We start from the raw sequence: 18,662 nt of genomic DNA on the forward strand, positions 1-18,662 counted from the left end.
GGCCTACCAGGGGTCTAATTTTATGAAACTTTGAAGTTTCATATCTTCTTCGTCCGGACTCCGAATCAAGTGTTTTTTGAGTCTAAGTTTATTAATTTTTACTTGTCTATCTAATGGTATACACGGTTGCATCCAATTCTATTTTAAAAGACCATTTTACCCCTTGTCAAGTACCCTTGCCGCACTCATTTGAAACCCAAAAGTCTAATTTTATGAAACTTTGGAGTTTCATATCTTTTTCATCCTAACTCTGAATCAAGCAATTTTTTTTTTGTCTAAGTTTATTATTTTTTCGCCGTTTATCCAATGGTATGCATGGTTTCATCCGAATTTGTTTGGAAAGACCATTATACCCTTGTCAAGTACCCTTGCCAATTGAAATCTTTCGCTTCCGCACTTTGTCTCTTTGAGTTCCGTAGCTTCATGGGAAGTTACTTTTGTGTCTTAGGGATGACGAACATCCCTAGAGTCCTTGGTTTTGTCTTTCGTTTCTGCATTCTTGGTGAAATGACTATTTTACCCTAGGACCCTTGTCTTGTAGGCCTTTGAAACCTTTGCTTCCATCTTGCTTTCGTTGAGTCTAGAGACTCCTCGAAAGGTCATTTTGTTGTCTTAGGGATGACATACATCTCAAAAGACCATGTTCTTTCTTTTATTTCTGCATTTTAGATCCGTTTCGGGTCAACTTACTAGTCATCATAGGACGCACCGGGTTTGAAAAACCAAGGCCATCACACATAGTGTTAGAGGTAGAAAGTTTAGAGAGAGAAAGAAGGAAGAGAAAGAAAGAGAAAAGGAACAAGGAGGTTTGGGTTTTAATCTAAAATCCTAAGGCAAGTTCTTTTCTAACTCTTTTTCTTTGATTCGTATTTGATACATGCTTAGATTAATTCAAGGATTTTTAAATTGGATTATTAAACCTTAAACCTGTTATACATATTGAAATCTAAACTTATAGTTCTTGTATATATGTAATGGGTTTGTATGATTTTTGCATGTTTTAATAACTTGATACATGGTTTGTGTTTTAAATTGATGAATGATTGTTTAAACACTTTAAAAACAATATGGTGACAGTTTGGGACATAGTTGGTAAGCTTTGAACCTTCAACAATGGAGGTTTGAAGAGCAAAGTTCGTTGGAGGCGAAAAAGATTAACAGCCGTAGGTACTGCCTAAATCGGTCGATCGAAATGGAGTTTCGGATGACCAAAGTGGCTCAGAAGCATAGGGCAAGCATGGTATTTCAGACAACTGGACTAGGTATTTCAGTCAAAAGAAATAGCTAAACCGTATGACCGGTTTGTTGTTCCGGATGACCGATTCAACACTGGGAATGGGTTCTTGGGAATTTGCATACTGGATGTGTTTTTATGCTTTGGAATCTATTATTACCTGATTTAAATGGTTAAAATAGATCCATGGAGGATTTTGAATGCATGATTTGAATTAATATGCTAGGGACTTGAACGATATGGAATGTTAAGTAACTTACATGTTGTTAATTGAGAATATAATTGCTTAATTTAATCTAGCAATATTAAGGATGTGTATATGATTTTAAATCATATGTTGTTAGTATCATATGATCATGTATATAACTGATTTTGATTATGCTTAAATTATGGACTGTTTTGATGTATGATTATTTGTATTACATCAATTATGGATTTGTATGGATTTATACACCATTTTTAGGATATGGGGGTATATTAGGGACGGATTAACTAAAAGAAATTAAGTCCTACCAATTTCGTGTCAGGCCATGGAACCAGTTGGATGACATGCCATTAAAATAATATGATTGGATAGTTTTCTTTTTATTAGATATGATAGACATTATATATGTGTAGATATGTGTCATAAGCTTGAGTCTCAAGATCATGGTTAGGGTGTGTATATTGCTTAGGATGGATAATTGGATATAATTGATAGATTTGTGCCCTGGTAGGTATAGGTACTCATGCCCACTTTTTGTGCAATTTGCATGTTGCCTACTATTCAGGTTGAGGTAGACCTATAGACCAATGAGCGTCCTATAGTGTGTATCGATATATATATGGACTATTAGTTATTGTTGAATTAACTAGGATGTATACATGTATCAAGTCTCTGTATAGGATGTAATAGTTTAGAACTTGTTTGTGAGCTGGACCCACCATTATTTTACAGGTGTTCCTCAGCTCTAGACTTAGAGATTGTTCGTGCTGAGCAAAGACAGTCTATTCACTATTCGATTACGTAGGATTTCTTCTTTATGTTTTAGTATTTGAATTTATTTTAGTTTCAGTTGGGTTTTGGATTAGGGGTCTACATGATGGATTCTTGAGTTATAATATAGATGTTTACTAGTATTAAAGGATTTTGATTATTGGAGGATTTATAATTGGATTAAGAAATAGAGGTCAATTATTTAGTTATCTTTTCATCTTCTTTATTTATTCTTATTTCTTTTTGTACTCAATGCTGGTTTATTACTTAATTTTTGATATTCCCTTGGGTTTAAGCTTGGGCCTGATCAACCCATGTCTCTGAGTCGATGGGTATCACAAATAATCACACATAAGATAAAATATAATCACATAGAGAATTAGTATAAAGAATTTAACAATAAAATCATAGGAAAACCCAAGATTCATTATATACACAAGACCGTAGCACTAATCACAAGATATAATTCCCCAAAAAGATGAAAGACAAAGGTTTAGATTACAAGCTTTGGGCTCATCCAAGCCCCAAGGGAAGTCTAGCCCATCATGGATAAGGTGGATGTGGTCATGGAACCCTTAAGGGCAATCTCCAAACATGGCTTCATCTTCTTCCTCTTCTTCTTTGTTGAATTCTAGAAAGAGTGTGTGTAGATCTAGAAGTGTTCTTCCTTGTTCCTTCACTCTCTTCTTTTCCCAAAACCCTAATCTCTAACTTTTCTAGAAATAGAACTAATGAAAATATAAAAGTTATAATGTAAAATGAAAAGCTACAATGAAAGCTACTTTACAAAATGGTTCATTCCCCCTTTTATATAAGACCTTTAGAGCCTAAAATAGGTCAGAAATAAGCCCCAAAATGATTCAATCCCATAGCCATTTGGTAGGTGAAGATCGAGCAAAACCGGGAATAAAATAGCTTGCAGCTAGCAATTTACGATCAATTGCAAGGATTTACGATCGATCATGAAATCCTACGATCAATCGTGCTAATGTAGCCTTTCTATCTTGACAATTGGCTACCTTATCCACTAAGCCGGCGCTGTGACGACCCTAGTTTTTAGGCCAGCGCGTCCTGTGATGAACCGAAGATTGACTCGATAACGGATCCGAATGCGGAAGCGAAAACAGAAAACAAGACTCTAAAAAGTCAAAGTGACCTTCCATGAGGTCGTGGAACTCAATGAGAATTGATGCGGAAGCAGTAGATCGAAAATATGACGAATAAGCCCCCAGGGGCAAAATGGTCTTTTTACATGGAAATGACGTCCCTAGAATGTATATCATTCCCAAAACACATCCGTGACTTCCCATGAAGTTACGGAACTCAAAAGAAAGTAGCGGAAGCGAATTATAAGAAAACCGGACAAAAATAGCCTCAAGGGCAAAATGGTCATTTCTGAAAATATGGATTCAGGTGCCACCGAGCACACCGCTGGAAAGACAATGAAAAATTAATTAAGATGGACTCAATAATTGCATGATTCGGAGTCCGGACGGAAGAGAAAAGTCAAAAGAAAGTTTTGACGTCGTCGAGGCTGTGAATAATAACCTGTGCAAAAATGCTGAAGTCGTGTGCCGTTTTGAGGTACTAATCGACGTTTTCTAGAAAAACACAAAGAAGAAATCCCCCTTAAAATAATTTTCCCAAGCTGACCATGTCAAAAGAAAATTTTATTTTTGACGTGAAATCCCCAAAATGCCCTTAAAATAGACTTTTTCAAATAGTGCCGGTGCGCACAGGAAATCAGATTTTACACGGGGTTTTCGGATCCGAAATGACATTTTCTAGAAAAATGTTGTGAAGAAACCCCCCCTAAAATCACGTTTTCTATGTGACCATGTCAAGACTGGAATTTTATTTTCAAAGAAAATTCCCGAAATGCCCCTAAATCAGAACTGGACAAGAGGGCAAAAGTTGCTACAGTGACTGTCCTGATCTGAGAGCAGAAATGGGCTAGAAGATGAATTTTTCTGGAAAAATATGAAAAAGAAACCCCTCCCGAAATCGAGATTTCTACAAGACTAGCAAGAGAATTCCAAAAAAACTCACTGTAAATTGCCCAAAATGCCCCTCCATGAAATTTGGTCATTGAAGGCCAAAAATCCGCTAAATGCAAAATTGAATGCTGAACTTTGCGATGGATTTTTGGTACCAAGACGACATAAAACACAAAGGTACTTCAACTCTTTAACAAAGGGAAGAAGTTTAATTGAGAGAAGAAGGGTGGCAGCCCCCTTGGGTAGCCATGGATGCTTCTGGTTGTGCTTGAAGAGAGGAGGAGATAGCTTTTTAATTTTATAACCTCCTATTTATATAAAATCTAAAAAAGTGCCCAGAAAAGGCCTCGCCCGGTCCGGAAAATTGGAATTTGAGAAAACGTGCTCAAACGACAAAACTTTATGAACAAAAAAGATTCAAAATGAGAAAATATGAAAAATGGAAGAAACGGCGTAACAAACCGAGTCCCGAGCAGAGAGATATGCCCCGAACAAGTTCGGCGGCAACCGAGTCCCGAGCAGAGAGATATGCCCCGAACAAGTTCGGCGGCAACCGAGTCCAGAAACTCTGAAACTGGAGAAAAATGACCAGAAATAAATTCTAAGAGTACACAACTCGACGAAATGTGAAAATGAATCTCGTAAGAGGATCCAGGCTCCAGACGAGGCATTTTGCAATAACTTTCATTAATTACACAATGGCCCCTACAAAAAAGGTTAACTGCGAAACTGCCCTAGAATGAAAATATCTTCCAAAAGATATTTTCTTAGATGCCCCTAAAATAAAATATCTTCAAAAGATATTTACGAACAACACCCCAAGAAAAGAAAAAGATTCTGAAGAATTGTGCATTCATGCTCTAATGGACACCGGGAGCAACCAGAGTACTTTCTTGCAAAAGTAAAAATACGTATTTCGAGCAAACCACTTAGGATGAAGGTACGTGAAGTCAAAAACTAACTCCGAGCACGAAAAGTGAGGTTGTGCCAAAAACTGACAAACGAAGATAAGACAGAATAGGGAAAAGGACGAAATAGTGCATAGTGTCCGAAAAGTGAAAATACGGAAATGACTCGGTCCTCAAAGGAAGTTCTCAATCCAATTGAAAGAGTCTCGGAAACCATTTTCGGGCACTCGAGATGACACTATGTGACAAGAAATAGAACTAAGAAAAGAAAATTTAAACGGAAAAAATTTATCCGTAAAATTTCAGAAAAAAGGGAAAGGAAGGAAAATGACCTGGTCGTTACAACCTACCCTCCTTAAAGGAATTTCGTCCCCGAAATTCAGAACACACCGGAAGAGAACAGAGCAAGGACCGAACAAAAGGTCAAACGAAGGACAGCTCATAAAGCAGTAAAGGACAACACCAAAAGTTTCCAGATCAACTGAAGAACGCGAAACATGAACTGAGACAACACCTCATAGGAATTGGCACGTTAACTCAATGTCAACCACCGAGAGAATCCCAGGACAACGAAATGTTGAAACACGATAAAAGGAAACAGTGACAAGGCAGTACGAACAGCGACCAGAACCCGCCAACACTTACTCGTCAGCACGGTAGTATGACAGTATAAGGCACTAGTTCATAACATGCCCCGAACTAGGTCAACTCTGAAAAACTTATCGATACGGATGACATTAATGTCGAAAATGATCATTACCTAAAGCACTACGGAAACCAGGCATCTGCGAGAGTTGGGGTAGGTAATCCCAAAACTTTGACAATAATGTCATAGGCACTGCTACGCTTAAGGCCTTAGATCTAGAAGCCATGAAGGAAAAGAAAATGAAACGGTGCCTCCCTGGCCCACGTCTCACTACTGCAGATAGGGACTGCGATTCTACACTCACATGAGCCTTACTCGCATCAACAAAACAAACAAGAAGGTCTCGAAACAGCCAACCAAGAAAATAGACAAGCAGGTTCCCGACATGGGTCCTTACAGAATGAATTTCTCCTATCCAATGAAAAAACTCATGAAACAAGAATGCATCCAAGGGATATGACAGATCCTAAGAGACAATGTCAAAACCAGACATAAAAGTAAACAGCTAGCATACATCATAGCAATGGACTATCTACTCAAGGTGCCACATAATCAAACAGATATGTTATCAAATCAAAACATGTTATCAAGAAACACGTAAGTACATGATACGATAACACATGCGAATGAAAAACGTAAGGTATGCTGACATATGTCGCATATAGTCATGCTGACACAAGCACGCAGACCTGATAGAAACCCATATCATGTTATTAAGAGCATATATACACATAAAGCATGCTTAACAAATAATAGATGTTTCAAAACACCTAAGCATGTGAACATGTTATCATACAAGAAATGTTATCAAGATACAAATGACATATCAAAGTAAAACAACATGAGCATAATATGCACCCAAAACCGTTCGTCCAAGGTATTCGAACCCAGACGCTCTGATACCACCTGTGACGACCATGGTTTTTAGGCCAGCGCGTCCTGTGATGAACCTAAGATTGACCCGATAACGGATCCGAATGCGGAAGCGAAAATAGAAAACAAGACTCTAAGAAGTCAAAGTGACCTTCCATGAGGTCGTAGAACTCAATGAGAACTGATGCGGAAGCAGCAGATCGAAAATATGACGAATAAGCCCCTAGGGGCAAAATGGTTTTTTTACATGGAAATGAAGTCCCTAGAATGTATATCATTCCCAAAACATATCCGTGACTTCCCATAAAGTCATGGAACACAAAAGAAAGTAGCGGAAGCGAATTATAAGAAAACCAGACAAAAATAGCCTCAAGGGCAAAATGGTCATTTCTAAAAATATGGATTCAGGTGCCACCGAGCACACCGCTGGAAATACAACGAAAAACTAATTAAGATGGACTCACGAATCACATGATTCGGAGTCCGAACGGAAGAGAAAAGTCAAAACAAAGTTTTGACGTCGCCGATGCCGTGAATAGTAGCCTGGGCAAAAATGCTGAAGTCGTGTGCCGTTTTGAGGTGCTAAACGACGTTTTCTGGAAAAACACAAAGACGAAATCCCCCTTAAAATAATTTTCCCAAGCTGACCATGTCAAAAGAAAATTTTATTTTTGACGTGAAATCCCCAAAAATGCCCTTACAATAGACTTTTTCAAATAGTGCCGGTGCGCACAGGAAATCAGATTTGACACGAGGTTTTCGGGTCCGAGATGACATTTTCTGGAAAAATGTTGTGAAGAAACCCCCCTTAAAATCACATTTTCTATGTGACCATGTCAAGACCGGAATTTATTTTTCAAAGAAAATTCCCGAAATGCCCCTAAATCAGAACTAGACAAGAGGGCAAAAGTTGCTACAGTGACTATCCTGATCTGAGAGCGGAAATGGGCTATAAGATGAATTTTTCTGGAAAAGCACGAAAAAGAAACCCCTCCTAAAATCGAGTTTTCTACATGACTCGCGAGAGAATTCCAAAAAAACTCACTATAAAATACTCAAAATGCACCTCCATGAAATCTGGTCATTGAAGGCCAAAAAGCTGCTAAATGCAAAATTGAATGCTGAACTTTGCGATGGATTTCTGGTACCAAGACAACATAAAACACAAAGGTACTTCAACTTTTTAACAAAGGGAAGAAGGTTTAATTGATAGAAGAAGGGTGGTAGCCCCCTTGGGCTGCCATGGATGCTTCTAGTTGTGCTTGAAGAGTGGAGGAGATAGCTTTTTAATTTTATAACCTTCTATTTATAGAAAATCTCAAAAAGTGCCCCGAAAGGGCCCCGTTGAGTCCGGAAAAGTGGAATTTGAGAAAACACGCTCAAATGGCAAAACTCAGTGAACAGAAAAGATTTAAAATGAGAAAATATGAACAACGGAAGAAACGGCGTAAAAAACCGAGTCCCGAGCAGAGAGATATGCCCCGAACAAGTTCGGCAGCAACCGGGTCCAAAAACTCTGAAACAGGAGAAAAATGACCAGAAAGAAATTCTAAGAGTACATGACTCGACAAAATGTGAAAATGAATCCTGTAAGAGGATACAGACTCCAAACGAAGCATTTTGCAATAACTTTCGTTAATTGCACAATGGCCCCTACAAAAAGGGTTAACTATGAAACTGCCCCAGAATGAAAATATCTTCCAAAAGATATTTTCTTAGATGCCCCTAAAATAAAATATCTTCAAAATATATTTACAAAAAACACCCCAAGAAAAGAAAAAGATTCTGAAGAATTGTGCATTCATGCTCCAATGGACACCGGGAGCAACCAGAGTACTTTCTTGCAAAAGTAAAGATACGTATTTCGAGCAAACCACTCAAGATGAAGGCACGTGAAGTCAAAAACTAACTTTGAGCATGAAAAGTGAGGTTGTGCCCAAAACTGACAAACGAAGATAAGACATAATAGGGAAAAGGATAAAATAGTGTATAGTATCCGAAAAGTGAAAATGCGGAAATGACTCGGTCCTCAAAGGAAGTTGTCAATCCAATTGAAAGAGTCTCGGAAACCATTTCTGGGCACTCAAAAGGACACTATGTGACAAGAAACAGAACTCAGAAAAGAAAATTTAAATAGAAAAAAATTTATCCGTCAAATTTCAGAAAAAAGGGAAAGGAACGAAAATGACCGGGTCGTTACAGGCGCTAACTAGGATTGCGATCGTTCATAAATTCCTTGTGATTGATCGAGATTATGACGTGGCAGTTGGATCGGTTGTCGAAAATTACGATTGAATGTAGGGAATTCACGATCGATCGTGAGCCCCTATACGGCAAATTTCTGAACTTTTTTTGGAATTTTCTGGATTTTTCTCGGTGCATTTGCTTGACTCCAAAAGGCTTTAATGAACTATTTTTAGCCCGTTTGAACATTATTGACCTGAAATTGACAAAAACGCAAATTAAAACTAAAACAGGAAAATAAAGATAGATGCAAGGTCTAAAATACCCTAGATTAGGGCTGAAATGTGCAATATTTCAGCACTTATCATGCTCCATATCCCACCAAAAGTTCTCCAACTCTTTGGCACTGCAGGTGCTTCTAAAAGACTTAGGTTCAGGAACTTTGATCTTCGAGGCCGATAGCTCACCAGAAACCTTCTGGTTGTGAAGTACTCTCTTCACAAAAGAAACTCTGTCCTCCACTTCGCTTAAATTCACCTTAAAGACTTCTATCAAAGACAGCACATCATCTAAAATTTTGGAGAGCTTTGAGTTTGCCTCAATCATGAAATCATTAAAGTCTACCCTGATCTACTTCATCTCTACAATGGTTCTCTCTGCCTTAATAGATAAAGCAACCACGCCATCTGATTGAGGAAGGCCGACGAATTCCTCTAATCCGGTGACTCTTTCCCTTAATAGTTCTGAAGTCGTACCTCCAGCCATGAACCCTCAACTGGGCTCTGATACCAATTTTCATAGGGGTTAATTTTTCACACCAAAATCCTCACCCTATGATGGCACTAAGCCATAAATAACACACCTTCAATTTCTGACTTAGTCAGCCACTTAACACATGCACAACATGCAAATATAAGGCACAAGGGACACACAGGATTTACAGAGGCTAAAGCCTCCAACCTTCACTATTATTTCACAAAATAGTACAAGGATCCTCAATGTCTGACACGAGCTCACTAAGTGTATGTCACTTTATCTTGTGACAGACCTCTTCATTACAATATATATAGACCCCTCTACAAAATTGCCTATAACTGTAATAAAGGTAGTGGAGACAGTTCTTCCACTATAGGATATAGCTAGCACACTCCAGCTCTACCACATTGCAAGGAAGTTACATAGGACGCTAAGATCTTCAACATATGTCCCGTATCTTAAGAAATAGGTGGAACTGCTCTCAACTTCTGTGTACTGGCAAGCCCAAACTTTGCCACGTTGCATAGGTGGTTGCAACCCACTTCTCCCACTAAATTATGTTCGCATAAGTAGTCGGAAGTGGCTAGCATCTAATATGAACCATGCCACGCCCATACACCATCTGAGTATTCCAACTGAGTTAGGGTTTGCCTTTATCAAGCCATGCTCACAAATCTGACGCCCCTTTATTTGTAATGCTAGCCTTAACCAAGCCTAGCCCGTGCCTTGGTCTATTGGGATATAGCACTGAGCCATACCCACACCTTGAGTCGGTCTTAGTCACAACCTTTCCCATAGGCAAGTTAAAGCTCGCTGCTTCAAGTACGTGTGTACTGGTGGGCGTGGCGCACAGTGCCCACAACATGCCCACAAGCATGCGTGTCATGCACACTTTGCCCATCCTTGGCATCCCTCATAACTGTGCGCACACACACCTTTAAGCACATGCACCATGCACAGTCTACCCTTAGCATCCCCCACAAGCGCGCGCGCGCACACCCTTAAGCACACTTGCCATACACCCTCTAGTAATGTTAAAGGGCATATTATAACTCTAATAATAGTCTACATGTCCTATATCGAGGAAGCATAATGGGTAAATTAAATTTTCTAAACCTCCATATTGTAATCCGTTTTCACCAGTAAACTTCGAAGACTTTAAAGAAGCTCCCATAATTTTCCCATGACCAAACTCTAAACTTCTTTTTTTTGACATATTTACACAGATGCCAGTGCCGCATGTAATGTACGCCTGACAGGCATTTGTGCCCTATGCAGGCTGTTAAGGGCTTGTCAGGATGCCTCCTGACTTAAGCCATGTGTGGGGCGAAGTCTCAACCCCGTAACAGTAGTCTACTTTAAGTTGTTTATCTCGTGGCGTTCTTGATTTCTACCTTGATATTTTGTACAATACATGTTGAATTGCGGATAAATGTCTAAGTGATGAGTATAGTCTTTGAAATTACACTGTTTAGCAACCATGTGATTTACATGCTGGATTTGTTCATTTGTGCAATCTTTATATATTAATTTCTCTATCTTTACTTGATAAGCATGTTACTTACTTCTGTACTTTCAATTCTCTATATTCCATATCAATGACTTGGATTACAAGTGTTAAATCTTTTGCAGATTATAGTTAAATACAAGACCACAGCTAATCGCTAGAGGATGCCCAACCCTTTTATCTCTAAGCAATCTTCTTTATTTTTCTCGTCGGCAGCTACTCCAGCTCCACCTCCCCATCCACATATCCCTACATATGGTATCATTCAGTATATGGTGGTTGAGAAGTATGCCATACTTTCGATGGAGCACAAGACTCGCTTTCATGAGCGTGACTTCTCCAGACACGGCACCACAGAATGGTCTTACAGCAAGATATACAGACAGAACTTGAGCCTAATCTTTGGTCTTGTGGCAAATTTGTTATACCCCCGTTTAGTCCGCATATTCTATCAGAACCTCCGGCCAAATCCAACTAACATAGCACAGATGATTACATCCACTGATGGGTACCCCATCCTTATCTCTGTTGAGACTCTTTCCCAGGCCTTCAGCTGCCCTCACCTACAGCCTCTGGGGATGGATTACCCCATTCTGGAGAGGCCTATCGATATTTACATGATTCAGGGTTTATGTGGAGGTTAATTTGGTGACATCAGATTCATCACTTGTGCCTCCCGCTGAGATTTGCCCCGCTAGATGTGGTTCTTTGATCATGTCCTTCACAGGAATGTCCACATGGCCAGGCACAAGATTGAGTAGCGAGGCAATTTTTTAGCAACTTTTTATGCCATCCACATGGGACAGTAGTTCTCAATGCCCACTATTATCTAGGGGGTGATGCACAAGTTGTGGGAGGAGTACATCTCCAAGGAGAATCCTTAGCGCCCCAAGAATCTGTCATATGCCCATTTAATTACACAGCTTCTTAGGGATCAGCGTTATCCCCTCAACCCTCCTAAGGAGATTAATAAGGGCTTCTACAACTATGAGTGGAAGGAATGGTCTAAATGTTATAAGGCGCTGCTTAAGACAGCCCCACCGGAGATTCCTACAGCTCATCCACCTCTTGCTTCTGTAGTTTATCCACCTCCAGCCCCTGCTACTCCGTATGAGCCTCAGTTTCAACATTATCCCCACTTGCCTGCACAGGATGAGCCCGTTATTCCAGATCTTGAGGCTCCATTTATTATGACTCAGGCTCATTACCAGTCCCTCCGAGATGACATTACCAGTTTCCGTACGGAGGTACGCAGTGATATTACTTCTATGCAAGAGGATATTACCAGTATCTTTACACGGGCAAGTAAGGATGTTACAGCTTTGGGCGTTGAGATAAGGGCGTTGATGTCTGATTTCCTCCGCCAGTTCCAAAATTCTCATCCCTCTCATCCATCATCTTTTGTACCGTGACACTGATGACCATTTCTCTCTCTTTTTATTTATGTTTCTTTATATCTCTCTTTATATATTAGTGGTTGATACATTCATTCTATATGTGGCCAGTCTATTGGCCTTATATTTGGTGGTGTAGTATGACTATTATCACTTTGTGGTTGTTAGATATTTTTCATTCATGTATATATTTAATGCTATCAATTATCAGGTACATTGTTGTTATTGCCTTTTGTGAGACATTTCTCTCTTATCTAAGGACTTTTTCTATCTCTATCTCTTTCTGATATGTCACTTGCATGCACCTCCCACCTCCTATTTACTATTTCTGATGCAGCATATACCAGTGGGATCTTTTCAGGACCATAGTTGATCCCAAGTTTAGGGGGGTACTTCTACTACCTTTTTGGATCCTTACGTTCCTGATTCTTCTTCGCCACTGCTATGCTAGTATACTCTTTCCTTCTCTTACGTTGTTCTCATTGCATATTAAGGACAATGTGCAATTTAATTTTGGGGGTAAGGTGACTTTATGGCATTCTTTGCAAACTCTGAATCTTAAGTATGCAAGTGAGATTTGAGATCAATTTTTGGCCATGCTTTTGATCTTTTGAAGCATAGTTGCCTTGAAATGGCTAGTTTTAAGAGTTTAATACTTCTTATATGCTTATTGATGTTATTTAGGGCTAAATTTTAAATTTTTGATATCATGCTTGCATTTGTGGTCTACATCATCTTATTTGTTAAAAATACTTTGATGATTGATTCTAGAGTGCTACATTTGCACAGGTGCAAACTAGCATTTAAATTGTGAGGTACATGCTTAGATGATTATTGTTTTGGTTATATCCCATTTGAGCTAGTAGACTTTGAAGAGTCATCATTCTTGACAAAATGACCTTGCATGCTAAATTACAATCCTTTTTCTAAGTAACCGGAATTCTTGCCTCATTAAGCATTGAATTCTTTCATCAAAAGGTGAAGGACCCAAAATATAATAATAATAATAATAATAATAATGATGAGCTCTCTCACCAAAAGAGGTGAAGAGTTGGGAAATGAGAAGTGAAAGTTATATTAATTTGTAGCCTAGTTGATTTGAGCTATTAAGTCCTTAGGGGTGTCTTAACAACTAATGCTCTAAAGTCATCTGGTTTAGGAGCCATTGACCCAATGTTCGTTACACAAGTCTTCTAGAGAGCTTAAGAGATCATTACATTGCACCATACTCTCCATCTTTGATCCCATAAAAACAAAACAAAAAAAAAAAAACTTTTTGAATAAAAGGTTCATTTATAGTCTTGATGATTGGTATTTGAAATGTGTGCTACTTTAAGGCCGGATTATGATCTTTACATTGACTATACTAAGATAGCAACATATTTTGATGATGGTTAAATAAAAAGGATGCTAGAATTAATTATAATTTGTATGATTGACTTGTTTGATGTGTGGGGACCATATTTGCTTGCATGATGTTGAAATATTGAGAAAATCTTAGAAATGGCTGAAAATTGCATACTTGAGGTAGTTTTCTCTCGATACTTGTTTGAAATGTGTTTTAATGCTTCTTAAGTGAGAAAGGGCCTTCGATGTTTGTGGGTATCATTTCTGGAAACCCTCACGAGACTTCATTCATCCTCTAGGGGTAACCTAGGGGTGTAAAAGGCTTGTTGCATATGCTAAATGCAACCATGATCCCTACGAAAATAATATTATCTTCTTCTTTTTTTATTGCTTTATTGATTCTAGTTGTATAGTCATTTCTTTTTATTTCATTCTTTCTCATTGCTAAGGGACTAGCAATATTTAAGTTTAGGGGTGTGATAAGTGCTGAAATATGCAGATTTCAGCTCTAATCTTAGGTATAATAGAACCTTATTCTATCTTTATTTTTCCACTTTAGTCTTATTTTGATTTTATTTCCATTTTCAGGTCCATAAGGTTGAAAAGCTAAATCTGATGTCTTAAAGCCTTGGGAAAGTCAACCAAAGTCTTGGGAGAAATCCGAAGCAAAAATAAAGCTGAGCTAAAAAAATTAAGATCTCTGGTCGATCGAGCAAGATCCTTGCTAAATCGAGCTCTAATCAATCGAGCCTTTGTCCTTATCCGAAATAAATATCTTCAGCAACCTCGTTCGATTGAGCTAAGGCTTCGATCGATTGAGCGGGATTGATAGCTACGAAAAATCAGAATTTAAGCCTTCATTCAAGGGGGCTTTTAGAGGCAAAAGAGAATTCTAGATCTACTTTCTCTCTCTAGGGTTTCTCTCAAGGAAGAAGAAGAAGAAAAGGATGAACCTAAGCTTGGAGGTGGATTATGAGACCACCATGATGACATCTACCTTCTCCATAAGTGGTTAGTTCTTCACTTAGGGCTTGGATAAGCCCTAAGCTTATGTAATTAAACCTTTTGTCTTTTAATGTTGGGGATTATAAATTGTAATTAGTGCTTGGTCTTGTGAATTTAAACTTGGTTGTACCAAGGTTTATACTGTTACTTCTTCCAATTGATTCTCTATTTTGATTACATGTTGTCTTATGTGTAATTAGTTAAGGGTTAATCTCTACATTAAGTACTCTTTGTAATTATGCTTAGTGATGGTCATACATGGTTTCTATTGGATACAATTGCTCTTAGTTTGATGAATTATACTTAGTCTTGTTGGGTTGTGACACACCTTAGAGTAATTGTATTTAGGTAGACAATTCATGCTTGATTTTGATAGTTCATGCTTATTCATTGCAATTTGTATTATCTTCTTGAATATCGACGTGTACTTGTAGCTATATTTCTATTACAATGTATTTTCCCATTAATTGAAGGCATTTGGTATGATTGTGTGAGTTTAGTGGTGTAATCCATGCCCTAAGCATCTCTCCTTATTACCTTAATCCAAATTTACTTTACCTTTATTTCATTTGCATGATCTACATAGTAAAATCATCATTAGTATAATCAAATCAATCACTATCTTGTCAATCTCACGCTCATTGATGTTAAGTTATACTCCAAGCCAATAATCCCAATGGACGATCCCTTCTCACTATACTAACGTATAGTTGTTTAATGATTTTATAAATGTAAAAATTGATGTCCCATTTGCCACATATAAACATCTATTAGAAGAGAAATACTAATAATAATAATATAGTAGTTAAAAAAAACTAAAAAAAAAAAAATCTAAATAAAGAATAAAATGTATAATTTAATTTAATAAATACATAAAAATAATTCTATATGAAAATATACCAATAAAATCCTAAACTAAAAATTCTATGTGCAAAATTATTTTTATAATGTTATTTGTTTCAATAAATAATATTTTTTTATATAATAAATAATAATACAAAATTATTCTTATGCGCATGTATTTTTTATCCTTTACAATTTTTTACTTTACAATTATCCACGTGTATAGGTTGTCAAACTCAGATTTGATGTGATATAGATTTAGGAAACTCCCTTTTTTTTAATAATTTAAATATATATTTATTGGGCGAAAAGAATAGATTTTCTTGACATTTGAGAGAAGAGAGGAGCTATTAAGACAATTTAATATTGATTTCATTTTCTGCTAAAACATTTTGTTGTTAATTTTCTACCTACTGCCAAGTAGATCCTAATATAATTTTCTTAACTTTCATCCTCACTCCAAGGAATAAATTTGGATTCCTCCCAAAGATGGTATATCCCTCCTTGTCCCATATTGAAATGAAAACTTTGCTTGGAGAGATTTATTTAAAAAGAGCACAGAGAATAGTCTACTTACAACATCATAATAATCTGACAACACTAGAGCACAAAATTAACAAAAACTAATACCAAATTCAAGCGATGCTACTGAGTAGTGTTTGTTTATTCCATTTTTTTCTGCTTCTGCTGCTGCTACTGCTGCTGATAAGGGAGTTGGGAGAAATTAGGACCTGTGAGAAGTTTCCTCGGGGAGGCGGCCTCAAGAAGAGGTTTTCCAGTTCCTATGAGTGAACTTCTTCTTACCCCATGGTTTGCAAACACCAAGCGAAAGGTCCAAGCTAGAACATTTGGTGCAAAGACCCTATAAAGTAGGAATACATCGTACCAACTCGGGAACTTCACATATGCATCTCCTCGGCAGGCGCCAGATACAATCAACCTTGCAAACTCCTCCACAGGAGCACTAAATGTTTGTACCTTAAACCACAAGGTTTAAGAAAGTATAAGCAAATTGAACGTGACTATGCAAAAACTAAAAATGGCTCTGTGCCATAAGAATTAAGCTAGTTACAATATGACAATTGTACCTTTAGAACATAGCTGGCTAGCTGCATGTGTCAGAATGCTTATTCATACGTTGAAATCATAGCAAAAAGTTACTATTTTATATATTTGAAAAGTGGTGTTCTAGAGATTCTAATCTAATTCACATGTGTTTGTATTTGTGCATGCATATATGCATGCGTATATTTATATGTGGATGAGTGTGTATTAAATAATACGTTTCATTTTTTAGTAAACCTAATTGGAAAGACTTTTCGGTGTTTATGACTGAGAACTAACATTTGTTGCATGATAAATTATTTGTTTAGACAGCATAACATATATCTAGTTTATAATTACGTGGAAGCATATGAGTAATCACAAGAACTTACTTCACTTTCTTCCTTCCACTGCATCTCTGAACCTTCTTCTAGCATGAATTTGCCCCTAATCATTTCACTTCCAATCCAACCATGTGTTGCAACTGTTATTGCAACCTCATCTTTCACTTCAAACCTTAGTGTCTCATAAAAGTTTATTAGAGCTGCCTTTGCTGCCTAGTCAGATCAAGTAAAGCCGGAAAAACCGTTACAAGTCTAGAGATAAAAGGCTTCAAAGAATTCAAGCCAAGCAATAATGAAAAGGAAGAAATAAGTGAACAATTACACGACGGAAGAACTATCATCATGACGAATCTTGTTGTTTCAATGCTAATGCAAAGTAAGAAAGATTAGCCTTAGATGAACATAAGAAAATTCAAGTGAAAGAGATAACTGAATAGAAAAGCTTAGAAAGGAAAAATATATTATTATTTAGGATCACTTGAAATGCAAACAATTTCTCCACCCATATGGTTCACAATTACTACAATCAAAACATGTAATTTCAAATGTACTAAAATCATTCTTATATAGTTATTAATTAATTAATTTGTTAAAGAAATGTATTGATTTGTGTCTTGAACTTCAAGGTTACTCACCCCTTATATGGCAAGCTTGCCAGAACCCCTCAAGCCTTGGGGAGGCAAATCCTAGGTTGTTATGTTAGTTGCATCATTCCCACAGGATCATAACTTTAGTCACAGACAATATAATAGGCAATTGGAATGCAATTTGGAGGAATAACGACAAAATTGATGCAAATAAATGGATTCAATGGTTAGATGGGTTCAATAGACCTTTTACAAATTTCTAGACAAAATAAATAGATAAAAGTACTAACTACAATTATTATTATTTTTTTAAAAAAAAATTTTGAAATGGTTTCCTGCTATACTGGTTCCAGAACTAGAATATCCATGTACTTGTAGCCAAACAGGCCAAATTTGGTGTCTTTTATATATAAAGACTGCAACTTCCCTAAACACAAACCAAAGCTTAGTGTCACGTCCAACACTGAGAGGTTATGCCACGCGGCCACATAGACAAATGAAGCCGTGACCTGAGTCAGATTTTGTTATTATATATATATATATATATATATATATATATAAAACTTAATTACAGTACTTAATTTAGATCTATTATGACCCACCACCATCCTCTTTCTTAACGATGTAGGACATCACAATCACCATATTTTGGGACTTAGCATCTTCGCTGACTTGATCCTCATGGACTTATGTGCCATTGACTCTGGTATCATCTCCCTCCTGTATATATATTATCTGCTTTGTACACTCGTCATACTTGCAATTTTCAAGCATGATTAGAACAAAATTTTCCTATGTGGCAAGTTGTTATTGGCGTTGTATCTTCTGAGAAGATTTGTGCTCTTGGATAAGGGTACATGGGACATGTTAAATCCTCTCTCTCCAAACCCCTCTTCTTTTACCTATTGACATGGTATGGGTAATTTATTCTTTTATTAATTAATTCTTTCTCTATATCTATATTTTTATATTGTTAAAATTAAATTAATGCCATGTTTATTATGTCTTTTGGGTTTT

At 37.3% G+C, this 18,662-nt stretch overlaps 1 protein-coding gene across 1 annotated transcript in view; it reads right to left on the reverse strand.

Moving 5' to 3' along the window:
* Window positions 1–16,158: 16,158 nt before the first annotated feature.
* Window positions 16,159–18,662, reverse strand: part of LOC132272357 (11-beta-hydroxysteroid dehydrogenase B) — a 58,066-nt gene continuing 55,562 nt past the window's right edge. The window contains exons 5-6 of the mRNA XM_059773522.1: window positions 17,107–17,271; window positions 16,159–16,648 (exon numbers count right to left, since the gene is read on the reverse strand). Coding sequence (XP_059629505.1) covers window positions 16,364–16,648; window positions 17,107–17,271 — 450 coding nt within the window. The 3' untranslated portion in view covers window positions 16,159–16,363. The remainder of the gene's footprint in view (window positions 16,649–17,106; window positions 17,272–18,662) is intronic.

This window comes from Cornus florida, unplaced genomic scaffold (genome assembly GCF_030987335.1).
Source record: "Cornus florida cultivar Cherokee Brave unplaced genomic scaffold, ASM3098733v1 CherokeeBrave_3.0.0_Hap2_Chr09, whole genome shotgun sequence".
In the NCBI taxonomy this organism is placed as follows: domain Eukaryota; kingdom Viridiplantae; phylum Streptophyta; class Magnoliopsida; order Cornales; family Cornaceae; genus Cornus; species Cornus florida.